The 21,591-nt window shown below is 38.6% G+C and overlaps 4 protein-coding genes across 4 annotated transcripts; 2 read left to right on the top strand and 2 right to left on the bottom strand.

The window, feature by feature from the left end:
* Positions 1–1,344: 1,344 nt before the first annotated feature.
* Positions 1,345–4,564, top strand: LOC114352672 (gelsolin-related protein of 125 kDa). The gene is made up of 3 exons (XM_028304351.1): positions 1,345–1,431; positions 3,577–3,796; positions 4,426–4,564. Exons 1-3 carry the CDS (start codon positions 1,415–1,417, stop codon positions 4,537–4,539), a joined length of 351 nt encoding a protein of 116 aa, XP_028160152.1. The 5' UTR covers positions 1,345–1,414; the 3' UTR covers positions 4,540–4,564.
* A 2,464-nt stretch (positions 4,565–7,028) lies between these two features.
* LOC114352644 (zinc finger protein 525) lies at positions 7,029–8,897 on the bottom strand. The gene has a single exon (XM_028304321.1). The coding sequence runs from the start codon at positions 8,622–8,624 to the stop codon at positions 7,641–7,643; it is 984 nt and encodes a 327-aa protein (XP_028160122.1). The 5' UTR covers positions 8,625–8,897; the 3' UTR covers positions 7,029–7,640.
* Positions 8,898–9,293: 396 nt separating this feature from the next.
* Positions 9,294–10,632, bottom strand: LOC114352653 (small integral membrane protein 12). The gene is made up of 3 exons (XM_028304330.1): positions 10,495–10,632; positions 10,261–10,390; positions 9,294–9,795 (listed from the first exon to the last, which is right to left on the bottom strand). The coding sequence occupies exons 2-3, from the start codon at positions 10,388–10,390 to the stop codon at positions 9,662–9,664; spliced, it is 264 nt and encodes an 87-aa protein (XP_028160131.1). The 5' UTR covers positions 10,495–10,632; the 3' UTR covers positions 9,294–9,661.
* Positions 10,633–11,712: 1,080 nt separating this feature from the next.
* On the top strand, positions 11,713–21,109 carry LOC114352663 (arginine-hydroxylase NDUFAF5, mitochondrial). The gene is made up of 6 exons (XM_028304339.1): positions 11,713–12,128; positions 12,438–12,589; positions 13,235–13,342; positions 16,541–16,686; positions 19,045–19,228; positions 20,216–21,109. The coding sequence occupies exons 1-6, from the start codon at positions 11,822–11,824 to the stop codon at positions 20,411–20,413; spliced, it is 1,095 nt and encodes a 364-aa protein (XP_028160140.1). The 5' UTR covers positions 11,713–11,821; the 3' UTR covers positions 20,414–21,109.
* The last annotated feature ends 482 nt before the right edge of the window (positions 21,110–21,591 follow it).

Below are 21,591 nucleotides of genomic sequence, written 5' to 3'. Positions count from 1 at the left end.
TCGGAGCGGGGAAACGCGTTTCGCCGGGGTTGCTCGGCTCTTTCCGCGACACTTCGGTCTCACCCCGTCCGTGAGTCATTCGCCTTGGGGTTGGTTTGCGTTCCATTTCACTCTACTAGAATTTTTGAAATAATTTTCATTTTATTGAATTACAAAATGTCGCTAAGTTATGTTTACAATGTATTATCGTATTGTAAGTATTAAGAATTTAACCAAATGATAATGTCGTTTACACTTAAACAATTAATTCTATATTTTTTTGTAAAAAAAAATACGTGCTATGTAGTTCGCAAAGTAGACGATAGATGGCATGACATTTGCAACTTTTTACCCTTTGCGCATTTTAGGGTTAAGTTACGAATTTATTATTAGTTTAGTTGAATACAAATTTATTATTAGAGGATGGTGTTTTCTTTTCCAAAATAATACTAAGTAGTACTGGTAGTACTTAAATAAAACAAGACCCTAAAAACAATTCAATAAATTATAGTTTTATTTTAGTGTTGATTTAAATGTTTTTTTCGATATTCTTCTCAAAGTATTTTTTTCTGTATTGTATTCGTAGAAACCGTAAATGAATTCTATTATTAGGTACTTAAGTATTCTTGAACTTTTAAATTAAAAATTGTAATCACAGTCCGTTCTGATGCAAATTGGTTCGAGGTTTATTTTGTTTTAATTAATGTTTTATTAATTAGGATCACCTCTTGACGCCAGGCGTCGTCAACTTTTAAAACTTTTTATTCCACTTTATTACAAAAATGTTGTGACGCAATAATTACCTCCTACTTATAGTAAAAAGAGGGGTTTGATTCAATTTAGGATTAAGGACGAAGCACACTCTTGTCGACACGGAAAAGTATCGTAACTGTAGGTATTTATCAACACGAGGCTAATAGAATACTGACCGTATTCTTTGTACGAAACTCCATATTGCATTGCAACACACACTGCAGCGTAACGTAAACGCCTCGCCTCAATTTCCACAATTAGTAATTTATAATAAATTAGTCTAGAACTCTAGATTATTTGCGAGAGATTTAGTTGACCAATATTATTGACATTATTTCAGAAAACTGCTAAAAATTAACGAACTGTTAAAGAAGATTTGGTGATTTTTGATAACTTCACCATGATTTTACCCCATTTTTCGTTGAAAAATGGCTTGAGCGTAGCCTGAGGTAGAGTTGAATAAAGCGGTTTAAATAACTCTATACAGCTACGGTCACGCAAAACAAGCTTAGATTAATAAAGTACAAAACAAGTAGGTACTTAAAAACAAGGTCGTTAATAAATGTCACCAGTATCAAAAATGTTGACGACCCCTGAAAGTGGAAGCAACGTAGTAAACCATGCAGATTGATGGGAACATTCTATTTTTTTCCATCACCGTGTTCACTAGTCCACCTCCAACATGACTGACATTATTTGGTAAGTCATACATTACATACCTACTCATAATTACCTACTTATTATTACATACCTGTGGTTTTATACCTACTTATTACTTTATTACGACTAAGGGTTAAGTCAGTTCCTTGCCAAAACATTTTTTTAAACTTAGTTTAATAAGGTAAATTGAAGACTTTTTTATCGGCCTACTTACCTTTACCAGAGTAAATTTGTTTTTTCTATGCCTATTTATGGGTGTGTAATGTATGATATAACTACATATCATATAATACTTAAAAGATATAACATCAAATTATATAAAATCATTTAATATAATAATTATTTACTATAATAAACGAATAATATAATTTTAAAACGAATAATTTTAAGACAAATAACTATTAACTGATATAAAATGGTTTGATATAATGAATATTTTCTATAAAACTTACAATGTATAAAATTTAAAACAAATAACATTCAAATCATATAAAAATAAAGTGTCGAACAATCAAATGAGATAAAATTCTTTTCCTATAAAACTTAAATCATATAACAATAATAATTTTATATAAAGTTCAATTGTTATAATAAGCATTGCATGCAGCAAGCAAACAAGGAAGCTAGCAAACGAGCAAGCAAGCAAGCAAGCTAGCATGCAGGCAAGCAAGCAGGCAAGCAAGCTAGCAAGCAAGCAAGCTAGCAAGCAAGCAAGCAAGCAAGCAAGCAAGCAAGCAGGCAAGCAAGCAAGCAGGCATGCAGCATGCAAATTTGACTAAAAACTTGAGACTTCTGTCACGGCTCCGGCACTGCGGGGCTCTGGCGGTCCCTCGCGTGCTAATCGTCGCAGATGGCTTTCGCTCGATACCGCGTCTTCGGCTTGCTGGCCGGCTTCGCCGGCCAGCCTCAGCCGCGGCGCCTCGCTTCCAGCCACCTGCTCCTCAGCCCGCGGGCCGCCTCGCCCCTCCGTGCCTACGCGCTTCTAAATTACACTCTAGGGGTAGGGCAGACAAGACTACGTGGAGTCGGTTTTACGGCGATTCGTTTTTGTCACTAAAGTCATTTATAAGTCAAGCTAAAGAAGAACATACTAAAAGTTATATCTATCAGAAATTATGTCAATTAAAGAGTATACCAAATAGTCGTTATAACAAATAATATTTATTTTATGTAATGGTTATATGAAATATTATTTATATTAAACAAAATTACATCAAATGAGTCTTAGGTTAAGTAAGGTTTATATCAAATGTCTTTATGCGTTTTGATTGGTATCTGAAATGACATTATTAGAAATGATTTATTATATGAAGTAAACATTATATGTTAAAAAATTATATCAAGTGTTATTATAATATACGTTTATTATACAATATGAACGTTATTGAAATGAATTTATATCATATAAACTTATATAAACTGTCACGCACCCCCTATTTATTATCTAAACCACACGAGTACAACCCGAATCGAACTAACTGCGCACCTCGTTGCGTTGGAACACCGCGTTCGACTCGTCCTACCTATAATATTACATCCATGTCCTACCTAAGTCGATGTGACGTCACGGCTCTCAGGTGCGCAGCTAATTCGACCAGGTTGTAAACCTAAACTAGGTGGTTTGCTTTGGGTTCACCTGCTTCCAAATAGGTACTTATGTAGGTACCTACCTAAAAATAAAACTGTTTTACCTGATTTGTTTCTGAATTGTCCCGTTAGAACCTTGTCATTTTTGGCGTGCGTCACTACGTACTTTTGTAGTGATTAAGTACCTAACAATATTCTTTACGAGATCGAATCAGAAATGAGGAGATCCGTAAACGAACTAAGTAAAGTCGCGGACATAGCCCGACGGATTAGCAAGTTGAAGTGGCAATGGGCAGGGCACATAGTAGGTACGCAGAACTGACGGCCGATGGGACAGCAAGGTTATGGAGTGGAGGCCTCGTACCGGATAGCGCAGCGTAGGACGTCCACCCACGAGGTGATCTCATAAAGGTAGCGGGAACGCGCTGGATGCAGGTCGCCACCAACCGGCCATTGTGGAAATCATTGGGGGATGCCTGCGTTCAGCAGTGGACGTCCTATGGCTGAAAATGATGATGATGATGACCTAACCATATTTATTCAGAGTGCCTGATTTAGTTTAATTGTTGTTTTAATAATAATAACATTTTATTGCAGGGATCATCGCCCCTTCTACGTGTATGATCAAACCGACCCAGAAACGTTCAAAGTCATCGAGAAACGCTACCTACAATTCCTGGACAACGTCAATGACGTCACCACGGAGCCGGTGACGGTCTTCCATCCACTCGGGTCGAGGCAGATGGAAGAGCTGACGCTTATCAGGGAAGTGAGCAAGGAGCTTCAGACCAAAAAGGAGGAAGATATTAAGAAGTCGGTAGGTTGAATTTTGGATAACTTATTGTCTATTATTTACGATACGAACTTGGAATCGATCCGTCCATACTCGTATTACTCGTACCTACAATCCGGACTGTGCATCTCGCAGGAATGCGACTCTCCCTCGCACATGTGACATCATGGCCGCCAGGTGCGCAGTTAACTTGGCCGATATTATTTGTTATTGCGAAATTACTCTTTCTGGGGTGATAATTATCACAAGGACCAAGTCTCAACTCAAGTCTTCCTGTGGAAAAAATACAAAAAATGTGCACAAAATATGTGAACGTCAGGCCTCGTCAACCCGTCTGGCAAGTGCAGGCCAAATCCCTCATTTGTCTCTGTTAAAAGTTGAAGTAAAAAATCGTCAGCAAAATAACCAAGTCTTAAATTGTTACTTAATACAGCTCTCGTTCCCATCCCACCGCTGCAACTCCTATGTAGCCAGGATCTACAGCTTGACCGCCAATAAAAACCCAACGAGCGAAGGTCAAGCTTGTCCCGGGGGAAAGTTTAACTGTCATTGGACCCGCAACAAAATTAATCAGCTTTGCTTTTTTACCCGGCTGCTTTTGGACCGGACAAAAGGAGGGTTATGATTTTTAATCCACATTTATTATTTTACAGCAGCAAGCAGCGGAAACTGAAGAGAAGAAGGAAGAAGTAAAAGAAGAAGAAGTTAAGGAAAAAGAAGAAGTTAAGGAAGCGGACGACGAGCCAGCTAAGAAGACCGACGCGTAGTTTTAAGTTCTATTTATTGAATAAAATGCGAAAGTAACTGTTGTTTTCTTGAGAAAATCTTTTGATCCCCAACAAAATTCTAAGTAAAGGCAAACCCCCCTAGATGGACCGACGATTTGGTGAGGGTCGTGGGAGGTGCCTGGATGCGGTCGTTATGGAAATCCTTGGAGAGGCCTTTGTCAAGCTGTGGACGTCACTGGCTAAAACGAATGAACGAACTCTGGTTACCACGTTGTCACTAAGTAGGAAGCATTTTCAGACCTTAATCATTGAATCGATTTAGATGAAATTAGATAGCATTAGTTTGAGATCCAGAGAAAACAGGATACATTTTTATCCCGGTTTTATAGGGGGAGATATGCGCGAAAAAATTTGTGCCAGACCGTTTTCTCGGGTGAAATCGCGGGCAAAAGCTTTAAGTATGGGAGAGGCCCGGGAAGAGTGACATTGACGACGACGCGACGTTACAAAAACACCCTCCCATGCCGCTCCCATACCTCAGGCACATACTGAATTAAAAGCTAGACCTATAGTAACTAATATTTGCTTACAATAGCTGCGATAAAACTGCTGTCAGACACATTTACCGGACGTTCTGAGCCGATAACAGACGGTGTTATTGACGTAGAATAGGACTTTGTATCACCACTACCCACTACACCAGGGGTGGCCAACCGGTCGATCGCGATTCGCGACTATTACTTAGTCCAGTCGATTGTGGCAAGGCAAAAAATACTACATGATTGTGTACTAAACTATGCTGTTTCATTTAAGATTTCAAGAAGTAAGTGGTAGATGGCCCAGGGTTTCGTTAGTAAACAGTAGATCTTATGTCTAATCAAGTTGGCCACCCCTGCACTACACTATCGAGATGTCGCAGTCGGATTGTATAATCCGCCGTTTTACATTACAGCTCTGTTTTGTAATACGGCGGCTTAACGTTTAGCCGGATTGAATACGGCTGAATGAAAATCCGCCGGAATGTATTCGGCGCCAAACGTTCTTCAATGCGGCTAGCCGTAATGTAAAACAACTTGTCATTACCCGCCGCTTTGACAGTTTTTAGTTCCCATTTTCAATACCGTGGCGCTGCCTGACAACAACAACAAATAAAAATACACCCAAAGAATTAACATTCGTATAAAAACTTAAAGAACTTTTAATTTCTAAACACTATATGCTTTAAGTGAGTATCTCAACGATAAATTACTAGGCTAACTTCTGACATCTTTCGGTTGATCTAGGGTGGTCCTCCTCTCTCCTAATTGCCGTGCCCTACAGGGCCCATAATGACAATCTGCCTAAACGTTGAACCGCCGTTTTACAAGAGCTGTAATGCAAAATGCCTAGCTGTAATGTAAAACGGCGGATTATACAATCCGACTGCGACAGAGACACAAATCGAGACGACTATAGGTACAGTACAGTCAGCGTCAAATAGTTCGTGACACTCAAAGTGGCCAAAAAGTTGACAACACAACCTTATTATTTTATTCCTAAGTAATTTTAACAAAGAAGACTAGACGTGTTGCGAACTTATTGATTAGGTACTTTGAATGTCACGTACTATTTGATGCTGACTGTACTTCCCACTCTCCCCGGTCACTCTTTATACTTTGAGATATGAATGATCTCAGAAAGAACAATAACTAGGGCTTAGTAAGCTCCTGTGAGGGAAGCGACTATAAATCTTCTAGGCTGTCCGGAAGAGAACGCATCGCAGCGATAAGACCGCCTAATTTGTGCCGTTTCCGAGTTGTGTACCTATTTCTTTCTTTCTTGAGTGGTGTACAATACGGGACTATTCCCACCTCTCGTTCCCACCACTGCAACTCCTGTGTAGCCAGGATCTACAGCTTGACCGCCACAAAAACCCAACCAATGAAGGTCAAGTTTGTCCCGGGGGACAATATATTATAGTGTGGTGTACAATAGTATGTTCCATTACATTACTGTCCCTAGAGTTGAACCAGCTTTTGAGTTTAACTGCACATCTAAATAAAGTAATTTAAAAAAAAAATATATAAGTAAGTATTGGGAAATTGTTCATTGTATAAAATACACCGATTGTGTACTGTGGACTGAAACTGTTCTTTTGACTGAGGTAGGCACAGTTAGCGTCAAATAGTGAAACCCAAAGTGGTCAAAAAGTTCACAACTTTTCCGATTGTAACAAAGACGTGTTGCGAACTTTTTGGTTACTTTTGATTTAAGAGTAGGCGCACACCGTTGATTTTTAGTTGACCGATAGTTGTGCCCGATTTCAAATTGTATTAAGAATCCGCCAAATCGAATCGGCGTAGTGTGCGCACTCCCATACATGCCCATACTGATTAACTGCCCGACTAAACTATCGGCCGACGAAAAATCAACGGTGTGCGCCTACTCTAAGAGTGATGATTTCAAAATTTGGTAAAGATACAAGGATGGGACTGGTCAGTAAGTAAAGGTACGTAGTTGTCTAAAGATTATTTATTCTTAAAACTTAATTCAAACAAGTTCAGGCAACAATATCTGTCTAATACTTCAGTTGTGGAGTTTGTTAGTAATTAAACGTTACATATTGGCTATAGGTTGTTTATTATAAATTCAATGAAAACATAGAGTTAAGGCAACAATAAGTCTCTATGACGTCTACAGCCTGAGTTAACTGCGCAACTCACTGGAATGCGATTTTCCCTTATACCTACCCTTCCGTACCAGAGCGGTGTGACGTCACAGCTGCCAGGTACGCAGTTAACTCGACCAGGCTGTATCGGTAATCTCTGTCAGTCAACAGGAAGACAATTGTGATGTTTTAAGCATATTGCTGTAAGTTTCAACGTTAGGCGTTAATTTCTTATGAAAAGAACCGTTAAAATTCATTACATAGCGTATAAACACATAATTGTGTTGCTGTCTTCATATATTCAAATCTTAAGAAATAAAGAAAGCTAAATATTACAAAAATTAAGGGACTCTAGAAAAAATATCATCACATTATATCTCTAATTTTCTTAACAAACTAACGGGTAAATCAAAATACTTCGTTTATAAAATATGAAATGATTACCATAAAAAAGTATAACTATCCGTAATAATACATGAGAATATAATGTAGACTAAGAGTTGTCGGTCATAACGTCTTCTTCGTCTTCCTCGGGTTCAGCGAGATCTGGGTGACATACTCTTATGTGGAGGTTCAGGTTGATTTTCACGATGAAACTCTTACCGCACGTTGAACACTTGTACGGTCTCTTCACATCGTCACATATCGTTGACGGATGAGCACGGGAGATGTGTGTTCTGAGCAACGACGAGTGCATCGTACGATCACACTGCGTGCATTTCACATGACAATCGACTGGCTGGCCCTCGTGTGTCTGTCTGTGCTTCTCCATCGTTATTTTGGACACAAAGAGCTTATGACAGTAGTCACATTTGAAATTTTTGACTTTAGTGTGCTTTTTCATGTGTATTTTAAGGCAGTTTTTAGTTGGGAACATTTCATCGCACTTCGAGCATTTGAACTTCTTTATATCGTTGTGTAGCTGCATATGGAGCTTCAAATAAGCTTGCCCAGTGAAGTTTTTGCCGCAAATCTCGCAATTTATAGTACTTGTTGATGAATGAGTCTGCATGTGGCTTTTTAGAAACTGTGCAGCCACAAAACTGCGGTCACAGACTTCGCAAACGTACTTTTTGGACGCTGCGCCTTCGTGCTTACTTCTATGTATGTCCAGATGATACTGTGAGTTCACTTTCACGTCGCACTGGTCGCATTTGAATTTGCGACGTTTTTTCGGCCCCTCTTTCGCTGCCGGAGGCTCTGGCTCCATAATCGGCGCATCTTTGTCGTTACCGTGGAACTTTTTATGCAAAATCAAATACTCCATGCCTTCGAACGCTAAATCGCACACATCACATCTATACGATGGCTCGTTTTGCTGTTGTTTCAGTTCATAAGTCACAGTTTCAGCACCGTTGTAACTCTCCGCCATTTTTTCGCGTTTTACTGACGAACGATTGTCTTTGTCGCTGCCAGCCGGTTCCATCATACTTTTCATCCAATGGTCTTGTATACCGACGCCGGATTTCGCCTCCATTTGTACACCCGACGGACGCTACCAAGACGCTATACGCACATAGCTCTCTCCACAATATTGATCCATAAAACGCGATGCTGTGCTACCAAAATCGCGTAAACAGCTTATTGTTGCGATAGAAACGTTAATCGCACATTGTTGATGTGTTTCTCGAGGATATTTTACAACATTACGACGCGGTAACACAAAAGCAAGCCTTGTTACAGTACCATAAATTCCAAAAGAGAAGCGAAGCGCAATCGTTTTTTCATAGCGGATAAATGACAGCAGCTACTTTTTAATTGTTGACAGATGATTGTTGCCAGTCTAAAAAATATCGAGTGACCGAGCTATTAAATACTAGCGATATTCTCTAACATGTGAACACGGCTTTAAAAGTCAACAAAAAAAATGTAAATAATATGCAAAAAGTTTAATATTCTTCTTTGCAAAAAGGATATTTTAGAAATGAGTTCACATGTATTTCTTTCAGTGTAGGAGAAATTAAAATTTTATTAAAATCCTAGGGCTAAGGTGGTCTTTTCAACCGACTTCAAAAAAGGAGGAGGTTCTCAATTCGACCCGTATGTTTTTTAATATTTTTAAGCAGGTTTAAAATTGTCCAGAAATTAAACCTTGGACAGAGTTTTTTGCGGTCACTAAGCCAGCAGCCACAAATTGATTAAAAAAATAGTGTTTTAAAAAATGATAATCAATTATAACAACAATAATAGCGTTTAATGCTTCATTTAAATATTTACAAATATCACTTTCACTAAAACTAGTTTGATCAACTAAAAACAATGATAAATGTTATTTAAAAATTGCACATCTTTGCCTTTGCCAAAGATAATATTAAAGTTGCACTTTAATCAGTATTTTAAGTAGTTTCAAAAGATACAAGGCACTTTTGAAATATGATTTTGAAAATAAAACATTGATTTAAAAGTAACTTCATAACTTTAAAACTAGCATACCCAGACCAGACAAGACTATAAAGTGTTTATTTTAAATGCTATTATGAATTAAAAATAAATACTATCTAAATATTTTTTTGACTATTTGTTCTGCAAAGATGGTGCAACATTCTTCCCAAACACATTTTCTTTGTATTTCAGCTTCTCTACTTTAGTGGGATCATTTAAAACTTCATCTTCCACTTGTCTGTCCACTCTCTGGTCTTGAACAGCCTCTGAAAAAGTTTATTTCAATGTAATGTCAATATAAAATAGTTCAGTGTAGAGTGCATTCGTTTATTATGTTTACAGACAAGGTTAAAATTGCTCAGGGATAGCCACAAAAACACATTGCAAAATATTGAATTTCTGTTATTTGGTAACATTTTTTTTGGCTCGTGCCCCATTACAACACAAAGCTTAAGAAATTAATTATTAGCTTACTAGCTTTCCGCCCGCGGCTTCGCCCGCGTGGAATTTTGTCTGTCACAGAAAAACCTTATTGCACGCGTCCCTGTTTCAAAAACCGGGATAAAAACTATCCTATGTCCTTTCCCGGGACTCATATGTCAAATTTCATCAAAATCGTTTCAGTGGTTTAGGCGTGAAAGCGTGACAGACAGACAGAGTTACTATCGCATTTATAATATTAGTATAGATTGAACTTATTAAGCAGCAGTTTCTTAAGTGCAAATACTTACTATTAAAAGGAGTATATCTATCTGATAGTAGGCTTTCTAGATTATATCCTATGACGCCGACTACGGCTGCTATTGGTAAGGTAATGTATGGCGCGTTCGACCGAAGGAACTGCATTAATATTGGCCACATCTGAAAATAATTACTTATCATTATTTGGAATGCAAGTTCAGAAGTGATAAATAAAAGTCTTCGAATAGAGGTTATACACATAAAGTTACGTAAAACATACTTACTTTATAGAATTTAAGATAAATGTGTATATTGATTGTTGTTCACGATCAGTAATTACTACGTTGGGTACTTAAAATATTTAATTGATTTAAAAATATCCCGTTTTGGTTGCCGATTTTGTTGTTCTTTCTTAAATGTCAAAAAATCTACGTGTATGTCTCCAACTTCCTCATTGGCCCTAGAGCAATTCCAAGTATACCATCAATAAAAGCCTAATTAGAGTCATCAAACCTCTCAGTCATTCAATTAGAGCCATTAGAACTTCATAACTATGAGTTGTTTTCTATGTGTAAGCTGAGGACACGTGTCTCCAGCTGACACATCTGTATCTTCGTAAATATTTATGCTACGATAATGTATTATACCTCAAAAATTACAGTCGAATCCAAATAGTAGGCTTTCCACTTTTCAAGACTTTAGCTCAAATACTGTTAAAACCACGATCAAAAAACTATGTGCGAGCTGGAGTACCGTGTCTCCAGCTTACACATCTGTATCTTCGTAAATATTTAAGCTACATCAATGTTTTATATCTCATAAATTAAAGTCGAATAAAAAAACCCGACTTCAATTCTTTCAAAGCTTTATTTCGAACCGTTTTCACACACACACACACACACACACACAAACTCTTTCTCTTTCTCTCACACTCTAATATGTAGGTATATCGAATTTAATCGTAAAATAACAACCACCACTGTGGTCTAGTGGTAAGGCCACCTATAGAGGACAGCCAATTCCTCTGTGGATTAGGATTCCGAGTGAAGCTCGCTGATCATCCATCAGTTTTCATCAGGTCAGATGAAGGGCAAGAGATTCCTCGTAGTGGATAAAAAAATGTTCTGTTCAGTTATTGTCTTTAAATGTGTTCTACGTAACGTAAACTTAGAGAATTGCAATCATTAGTTAGTCCTAAGAAAGTCAAAAACATGTAACGGAAATACGGAATCTCCGACTTACCACTTTAGTGGAGCGATTACAGAAAATAATGGCCTATTAAGTACATGTTTTTTTGTGTTATCATGAAAGTTCANTACACGTAAAAATCTGTCTGATTTGCATTTGGCATTTTAGTATTATGTTCAGAAATTGAGTGCGACTTTTTATTCTGTATTAGGAAAGTCGTTGTCATATACCTCGCATTAAATCATTCACTGAAAAGATATTGTTGATTGTTGATTTACATTTGAAGGGTTAATAAAAAAAAATCTGTCAAAGTCAGCTGTCAACTGTTTCAAAACATAACCTCAAATTCTACAAATATTTGTTTACGTTTTAATCTTATAAATAGCTATGTATTTCTAATAATCGTCAGTCAAGACCTAAAAGATGCTTAATTCTAATTCGCTGCACCGCTGCTTGAGGATTTGCCTTAGCAAACCTTCAGTAATCGACGCAAATCTTTTCTACAATGGCGCAGTTTTCGTGCGACACAAAACAACGAAAGTTAAGACCGCTAGCTCAGTGTATAGGACTATGAATATATTTGATAGGAAGGCCAAGATGCTGCAGAGGGAACGGTCGGCCCAAAGAGACGATTATCACCACGTAGAGCATATTAGAGAAGAAGTAGGATGGAGGACTGCTGACAGGGTTTTTGATATAAAAAGGACATTCAAAAACGCTGTGGAACTTGGTAAAGAACATTAATTACTATTACAACGACCCACTGATCTGTAGTCCTGACTTCCAAGCTAGTATTTGCAGATTTGGATCTCATAAAGGCCCTGTGAAGTGTGTTAAATTTTTAAAACTAGTTCATCTATTAAAACAACCTAAATGATACATATTAGGACATCATACACAATCCTAAACAGTACATTTACGATACAAATGTAATAAAAACATGATTACTTGATTTTTTTATACATTACTTTAGCTGCTTATAAGTTTTGCTCCATATTGTAGGTCTCTATTGTTAAAGTTATTTTCAATATTTTTCCAGGGGCAAGTCGTGCGTATGTTTCCCGCCATTTTCTCCCAGATAGTGTGGAGAAGGTCACGTTGTGCGACACATCACAGACTCACTTAGACAAAGCAATCGTTGGTGACGGAGTGCAGTTTGAGAAGATTGTTATGGATGAAGAGAACATCGATGTAAGTGTTTTAAATACAGCGTGTGGTGTAAATAGTGGTCCAAAGCAATGTAAATACTGGTATGTGGTACCTCAGTGTATAGTGTATCAACCCCTTTGCTTTGGACCACTATTTACGACACACCCTGTATACTAACAGTATTTATTAAACAATAGAGAGCCACCTTGCATATCTTATTTAAAAAAAAATATTTTTTAGTTCTTTCTTGCTGAATAAAAACTGTGAAATTATAGGCCTTGATGCAGTATAGTTCCACGCAATGGGAAAGGCTTAAACCCAGCAATGGACTGACAATCTGATAATGATGATTTATTCCCAGAAAAATGTAGACAGCTATAGTCTGGTCGCCGAGCACGTACAATTTTGTCCAATGACCCCAAGCTACCCATCCTTATCACTCGCGCGTAATTATGCTGTCGCGATCGCACACTCACTGCGGGCGCCCGTCGCACAGTCGTGACAGCAATATAATTACGCGCGAGCAATAAGGATGGGTAGCATGGGGTCATTGGACAAAATTCTACATATTCGGAGACCAGGCTTTAGTAAAGTCTTTTATTAAAACAATAATAATGTATGTTTCAGGTACCAAAAGAGTTTTGAATACCTACACATCCCTAAATATTTTTTTTATTGTTATTTCAGTTTCCAGACGACAGCATAGATTTATTTGTGTCGTCGCTGGCTTTACACTGGGTGAACGACCTGCCTGGTTGCTTTGATAAGGTCATGAAATGCCTGAAACCTGATGGGGTAAGTTAATTAATATTATTATAAAATAGAAAACTTTTATGCTTATCTTGTTTAGGGGCCGCGCATGAGCGCACTGTACATGTTTGTACACCCATTGAGAACTTTTAATAATTTTCTTTTATTTAGCACTTTTGTATACATATACTATTATTGGTGATACTGGAAATTAATTTGAAATATTTAATAAATTTAGTTTAATACATATAGGACTTTCAAAATAATTAGGACAAAATAATACAAATACAAAAAATAATTAGGACAAAATAATGTTTCAAAAGTTGTTGTTCAGAATTTAAGGATTGTAAAATAAGACAAAATGGCTAATACTTTTCTACTTTTAGTGTACTTTTTTGGAGTATTTTTTTTATCCATTCAAGTGCAGGCAGGGCCGCGCCAACCGCCGGCAGCGCCTGTGTGCGAAACCTATGAAGCGCCTCTTTTCTAATGAATCGTCATAAAAAAACGAATTTAAATTTTTAAAGAATAATTTAATTGTTAATTTTGATTAAAATAGATGTTCTCCAGTTTTAAGTATTAAGTAATTGACTATGAAATTTTTGCATGTCTTGTAGACGAAACATGTTGAACCTGATTGTTTTTATCTGACATCTGTATTGTACCATGTTCCTGTGCAAATAAATGAATTTGAATTTAAATTTACAGTACCTACTTAGATAATATTATCATAAGTGTATTAAAACTGGAAACCACTTAGGAATTAGCTTACTAAATAGGTAAATCCCGTTCGTTCTGCTTGCCAATTACCTACTACGAAAAAGTAAACTCAATTATAATAATTCAATGCGCACCTTACACCTTCTATCAAATGATACAGGGTGTTTGGCGGAAGGTTAGACAAACTTCGTGGGTGTATAGGTAAGGTCATTTTAAGAATACAAGTTCGCCCATTTGACCCTTTTATAATAATTATATTTTTTGTATTATTATTCCATTTTCTTCCCTAAACTTTGAATTTTTGACGAATTTCAATATCTAATTTAAAAAAAGAAGAGAAGCTAGACATGTTTTTAAGATCATTGGCAATCCATTAATATCACCTTTAATTTTTTTTTTAAATTGATGTTTTTGTTTTTATTTATTTTTTTCAAAATATGACCTAAAACCTGTTTCAATTCTTTTTCTCGCATGTTTTCAACCGCTTTTTTTATTTGATATTAATATCGAATATGTCTTTAGTCAAATAAAATAAATTTCAGATCCAGATAATGATTGAATAGGTAATTACGAACCACCAAAGTTTAACAAAAGTACAAACCACGATAAAAAATTCAACAGGAATTGCAATGAGTGAAATTTCCTTGCCGACCCGGTGAAATTTCCGCGAGTAGCAGCTGGAACTGTTCATATGCTAAGATCACCACCATCTTGGACTGCTGCCTATCAGGTCTACCGCTGGTCGCCAGTGTATGATGACATGTGCTTCACAGAGTGACCGTTGAATCGCCAGTGTGCAGATGCAGGTAGGACTAGTGCTTGTCAGGCCCACCGTTGGGACGCCAGTATAAAAGGTGTGAATGTCTCGGCTGACAAGCTTGAGGTGCAGGGTCCAAATAAGAAGGCCAGGGTGTAGCAAAAAGTGTACTTTTACTTCGCAGTACCAGCGTATTATACAAAAATAGTGCGTGCGTGCTCCGTCCGTCAACCAATTCCAATCAGGACGTTGGAGACAGACGCGGAGTCACGGGGCAAATATTCGTAATGCGCCTTCGGAAGTCCCAATCTGCGATTCCCCTAAAGAACGTCACAGTCGGATGCAACCTCAGGTTATTACTTTACTTGCTTACTTTCTTCTTACAATATTCAACATAATCGTCGGAAGGTCTTTAAGGGAAAAAAAATCTGGACACCGCGGTGTAGAAATCGACTCTCAATGTGCTAGTGTCATCTAGCGGCGAGCGGCGTAAACACTTCCTAAACTGGATACATCTTGCAATAAGCACGGTGATCCGCGGAGGCTTGGTAATGCAGGCGAACACCACGAGATGGCGCTAGTAGTATTGATTGATTGATAAATGCGATATTGTTACACTAGTACTTTATCTGAGGTTCAAAAGAACTGCCGCCGTTTTAACGTTTAGTAATGTAAACTAAAACCCTAAGCGTAAAATGAAACCATAAACGTGAATCATAATAAACATAATATAAATATTGAGATACTTGTTTAATAAGCGTAATATTTGTTTTGTTGTGTACAAGGCCTATGTTGCGCATACTGTACCTACTTACTCGATACTCCATTTTAAAAAAATTAGGTGGCAGTAGCGGCGCGGCGCCCCTATTGTCTTGGCGCCTGTGTGCGCCGCACACATCGCACACAGGGGCGGCGCGGCCCTGAGTGCAGGCTGCATTCAAGTCAATCTAAGGCCGCTTTCACATTAGGGCGTGAGAAGCGCGACAGCAGCGTAATGTGAAGGCAGGCATCCGATGTTGTAAGTGTAGTATGAAATTATCGGCAGCCAGGGTTGCATGATTTAAATCAGTTGATTTAAATCATGATTTAAATCACGATTTTTATTGCATGATTTTTTTTATAAAAATCACTGATTTAAATCAATATCCGAAAATGGAATTAATGCAACACTGGGAGTGCATATTAATCAACTATAATGTTCGAAAACAATGTTGATTTAGGTGTTCAAGTGTGAAATAGCCGTTTTGTATGAAAAATTGGTAAAATAATATTTTTCCATAGATTTTCTTTTTGCGAAAAAAAAATTGATAATTGTATTAAGATATTCATGTTTTTGTAATGGAAACGGACACCACTTAAGACGAGCTGTTTTTGACGAAAGTTTTTTCTTGTTTCAGTAAAAATATGACATACCATCTTACACAATTTACTTTTTTTGGCTTGTTCCCAGTACTATACCTCAGTTGTACCTAAATAAACATGTTTTCCGCATGAAAAACTAAGGCAATGATTGCAAAATGTAATAAAAATCAAATAAATCAATATAAATAAAAAAATCGAACGATTTTTTCAAAAAAATCTGATTTTTTTGATTAAATTATAAAAATCATGATTTTTTTCCACCCTGTCGGCAGCGCCTGTTGCGCGTTTGTCGCGCTGCTAAAGTCGCTTAAATGTGAAAGCGCTCTAAAAATCATTAAAGGAGACCCGTGTTCAGCTGTGAATGTCTTGTCTGAAATGATGATGTAAACTTCTTTTGTCCAAAGGTGTTCATGGCCACAGTATTCGGCGGGGACACTCTAATGGAACTCCGCCAAGCGTTGCAGTTAGCTGAGACGGAGCGCTTGGGGGGCGTGTTCCCGCACGTGTCTCCGTTCACCAGGATCCGGGACATTGGGGGGCTGCTCAATGCGTAAGTTTCATTTACCTTTTTCCCTCATAAACGGGACTATTCCCACCTCTCGTTCCCACCACTGCAACTCCTGTGTAGCCAGGATCTACAGCTTGACCGCCACAAAAACCCAACCAATGAAGGTCTAGTTTGTCCCGGGGGAAAGTTAAACTGTCATTGGACCCGCAACGAAATTAATCAGAAGAACATAGGAGGAGTTTGAAATTAAGGTTCGACTTCCCTCCATTGCAAAGCGGATGACAGGTGACAAACAAAGGTTTAAAACCTTTAAGAAAAAGATTATGCACCACGGACAATAAATTAAATTAGGGGGGCCTATCTTATGAGCAATTAGCAACTACCTGCCAATAATATTTTTCACAAAATCGCTTAAAAGCACGGAAATTTTTCCCTCATAAGCGGGTAATCTATATCTATAAAAGCCAAGGTCACTGATTGACTGACTCACTCATCACGAAATCTCAGAAACTACAAGTGCTAGGAGCCTCAAATTTTGCATGGGGGTTCCTTTTAAAACTTAGGTGCTCACTAAGACGGGATTTTGCAAAATTCATCTCCTGAGGGGCTAAAACGGTATCCACGCGTACCTAGTCGCAGGTGGCCGCTAGTTCCGTATAATCTTATATTATTAATATTTTTTCTCTCTTTCTTTCTTTTAAAAATTTGATGATCAACTCTCAGAATAACAGTCCCATAGTCCAGTTGTATACTATCGGTTTTCTAATACCAGTCGGGCAGTAAACTGACACCGCGATGCAGATTTTTTGTCAGCGCCATCTGTTGGGTGACGACTACCACCAGTCTGTAGTGGCAAGTCGATAGATGTCATCGTTTGTGAATACGGACGATAATATCCTATGCAAGAAGCTGCCCTAACGTTGACTTTATCCGGGAATTAGTAGGGCTTCTCAATGCATAAGTATTTTACTGGAGGACATAGGGGGCTGCTAAATGAATGTGTGTAATGGGGACATAGGGCGCGCTAAATGAGTGAGTGCAATAGGGGACATAAGGGGGATGCTCAATGCGTGAGTGTGTTTGATTGTGGACATCTAATAAATTCAACAGTAGTGTGAGATTTGATGATCAACCACATAAAAAAGCTAAGATGGAATTGCTTCCATCCCAGTGCTTGTGCTCAAGACCAAGGTATACTATCGGATTTCTAATACCAATCCAGGCAGGAAACTCTGACACCGCGATGCAGATTTTATGTCAGCGCCATCTGTTGGGTGACCACTACCACTAGTCTGCAGTGGCGCGTCGATAGATGTCGCCACAATACTATTGAATGTAGACACTGAGAAGTATCGATATGGAGCTGAGACGGAGCGCTTGGGGGGCGTGTTCCCGCATATCGTCCTCGTTCACCAGGATCCGGGACATTGGGGGGCTCCTCAATGCGTGAGTGATTAATGTCTTTAGCAAGAAGCTGTGCTAACGTAGACTATCCGGCACCTACGTTCTTAAAGGAACCCCCATGCAAAATTTGAGACTCCTAGCACTTGTAGTTTCTGAGATTTCGTGATGAGTGAGTCAGTCAGTGACCTTTCGCTTTTATATTTATACAAAAGCTAGTATTTATAGGGCAGCTGCTCATTCGATGAGTGATTAATGTCTTTAGCAAGAAGCTGTGCTAACATAGACTTATGATACGGTTGGGGCTCAATGAGTGAGCCAAATGAACAAATCCTTAATTTCAAATTCAAATTAGTTTATTTCTTTAACTTAGCCTAGTTCAGTTATAACTTGTTGGAGCTTCCTGTTAAGCAACAGATGTTGCTTGTGCTAGGAAGCACCGCTCTTCCATATTAAGAAAAACAGTATGTACGGGACTATTCCCACCTCTCGTTCCCACCGCTGCATTTTCTGTGTAGCCAGGATCTACAGCTTGACCACCAATAACCCAACCAGTGAAGGCCAAGTTTGTCCCGGGAGAAAGTTAACAGTAGGTGGGTAAATTTATTTTAATTGAGTTGCATTTTGTTTAATTTGCATCTGGTAAATTAGAGAGTCGTGCTCCTGCAGTGGAGACTAACTAACGTATTCACAAACATTACTATGAGGTCTCACAGTGCGCGTGGACGTACAGGGTGACACACGAACCAATCACAGAGCTCTATTCAACGTTGTGCGTTCGACAATGATTATGTTAACAGCATTGTCGTGTTCCGGCAGTTAGAGGTAAGATAGCCAGTTCCTCCATGGTTGAGGTTTCCGAGTGAAGCTCGCTTCCACCTTCGTCACTTACCATCAGGTGAGATACAGGCCAAGAGCTTCCTCGATGTGGATAAAAAAAACCTGACGGAAAGTGATGATTTTCCCAATAAAATAAATGACTTATATTTTTCATTCTAGGAGCGGCTTCACCCTCCAAACAGTCGATGTAGACTCCATAACCATATGGTACCCATCAGCCTGGCACGTCATGAACGACATTCGAACTATGGGCGAGTCGAACGCGGCGTTTAACCGCCCGCTGCGTTTGTCACGCGACGTGCAATTCGCCGCCGCTGCGATTTACGAAGAGATGTATGGGAAAGTGAGTATAAATATACTTTTAAATATATAAAATAGTTTATTCAGTCCATAGGCCCTTTCCAGGGCACTTATACACGTCCCAAATATAGCTTGCCCTACCACCACTTCGGGACAACATATGGGCTGGTGCTGAGAAGAAGTGGCGGAAGAAACTCAGTCACCTTTTAAGGCTAAGAACTCACGGCGCGATTTTCACCCGCGCCCGCGGCGGTTGTGGAATTGCGGTTTTATTTCAAAACTCACGGGAGCGGTTATTTGCGCGGTTATACTAAGAACTCACGCGTGCTAAGTCACCCGCCGAGCGGGACCCGCATACAACCGCGCCCGCTGCGGGCGAAAACCACGTCGTGAGTTGTGCATTAGAGTAGGCGCACACCGTTGATTTTTCGTCGGCCGATAGTTTAGTCGGGCAGTTGATCAGTATGGGCATGTATGGGAGTGCGCACACTACGCCGATTCGATTTGGCCGATTCTTCATACAATTTGAAATCGGGCACAACTATCGGCCAACTAAAAATCAACGGTGTGCGCCTACTCTTAGTTTTTACATAAGGATCTACATTCTACAGAAGCTGCGGGCCCGCAACCGCCGCGGGCGCGGGTGAAAATCGCGCCATGAGTTCTTAGTCTTAGTTGAGGTGATCAACAAATGTAAAGATTTGTGTCTGTCTGACAAGTGCTTTCTGTCTCGCTTGCAGACATTTAGCAAGAGCGAGGTAGCTAGTGTACTTAATATTAATTTTGAAGTTGAAGAGTATTATTTCAATACAGAATATATTCACTATTGAAAATTCTCATGTTATTTCTGTTGTTTTATTCATTTATTCATATACTTTAACAATTGATAATTTGATTGATTTGCCTATTACTTATTACTATTACTTAGTAGTATCTCTCCACTGTGGTGGAAACTCACTTTTTTTTCTGTATTCGAGACTAAATTCTTACATAATTACCTCATAAGTAATATCTGTAATGAAAATTCCAGGAAATTCCAGAGCGCAAAACTCGCGGCGTTCCAGCCACGTTCCAAATAATCAACTTCCTAGGCTGGAAACCAGACCCGTCGCAGCCTAGGCCGATGGAGAGAGGCACAGGAGAGATGTCTCTTAAAGACCTCCATAGGATAGACGAAATCATCCAGGACACCAAGAAAATACCACTCTCTGATGAGGACATGAAGTAAACTGGTCACACTTGTGACGAATTTATACGGAAGATTAATCACACATCTATGTCAGATTTCTCCAGAATATTGGTTACATAAACATGACAATTTATGCAGTGAATTGGTCACGTAGCTATGACGAGTTTCTTCAGTAAATTGCTTAAACTCACACCACTGTGACGAATTTACCTAATGAATTTAAACTCATATTGTCTTTCTTTAATGTAAGAGAGAGGTACAGGAAAAATGTATCTGAAAGACCTCCATAGGATAGACGAAATCATCCAGGACACCAAGAAAGTACCACTCACTGATGAGGATATGAAGTAAATTGGTCACACTTGTGACGAATTCATACGGAAGATTAGTCACACATCTATGTCAGATTTCTACAGAATATTGGTCACATAAACATGACAGTTTATGCAGTGAATTGGTCACGTAGTTATGACGAGTTTCTTCAGTAAATTGCTTAAACGCACACCACTGTGGTGAATTTACCTGATACATTTTAACTTCTATTGTCTTTCTTTAATGTAAGAGAGAGGAACAGGAAAATGTCTCTGAAAGACCTCCACAGGATAGACGAAATCATTCAGATGAAGATTCTCTCTGATGAAGACTTGAAGTAAACTGGTCACACTTGTGACGAATTTCTGTACATTCGTCACACTGTTAAGACGAATTTCTCCAGTGTATCGCTCATCCCTCCCTCTATGACAAAAGTCCAGTAGATTGGTCCCACAATTATGACGAATATCTCCAGTAAATTGGTCACATGGCTATGACGTATTTCTGTAGTAAATTGGTCACATTTATGAGGAATATCTTTAGTAAATTAGTCACGACTGTGACGAATTCATCCAATGGATTTTGAACCATAATGTCGTTGGTATAAGTTTCAAAACCGTTCCCACCATCTGACGTATACTATACAGCACAACCACAACCAGGCCTGTTCATCTCCGCGAGTTTACATCGAAAACAAAACACGCACGATGGCCCACCTACAGGATACTATTCGACAAGGCCTCACATACGAGCGAACATTGACTCAAGCACGCGTATTCTTGTGTTATTGCTTTAAATACTGTGCAGTATTTAACTGCCTAAATAATAATAAAAACACAGAATGTACTTTTTTAAGTTGCCTCAAGACACTGAGAAGTAAATAAGTAGTTAATATTATTCATGAT

Source organism: Ostrinia furnacalis, unplaced genomic scaffold, assembly GCF_004193835.3.
Source record: "Ostrinia furnacalis isolate ACB-3 unplaced genomic scaffold, ASM419383v2 OfSCF0142, whole genome shotgun sequence".
Classification (NCBI taxonomy): Eukaryota; Metazoa; Arthropoda; class Insecta; order Lepidoptera; family Crambidae; genus Ostrinia; species Ostrinia furnacalis.
Note: the sequence above shows the minus strand (reverse complement) of the source record. Positions and strands in the feature narration are given on the sequence as shown.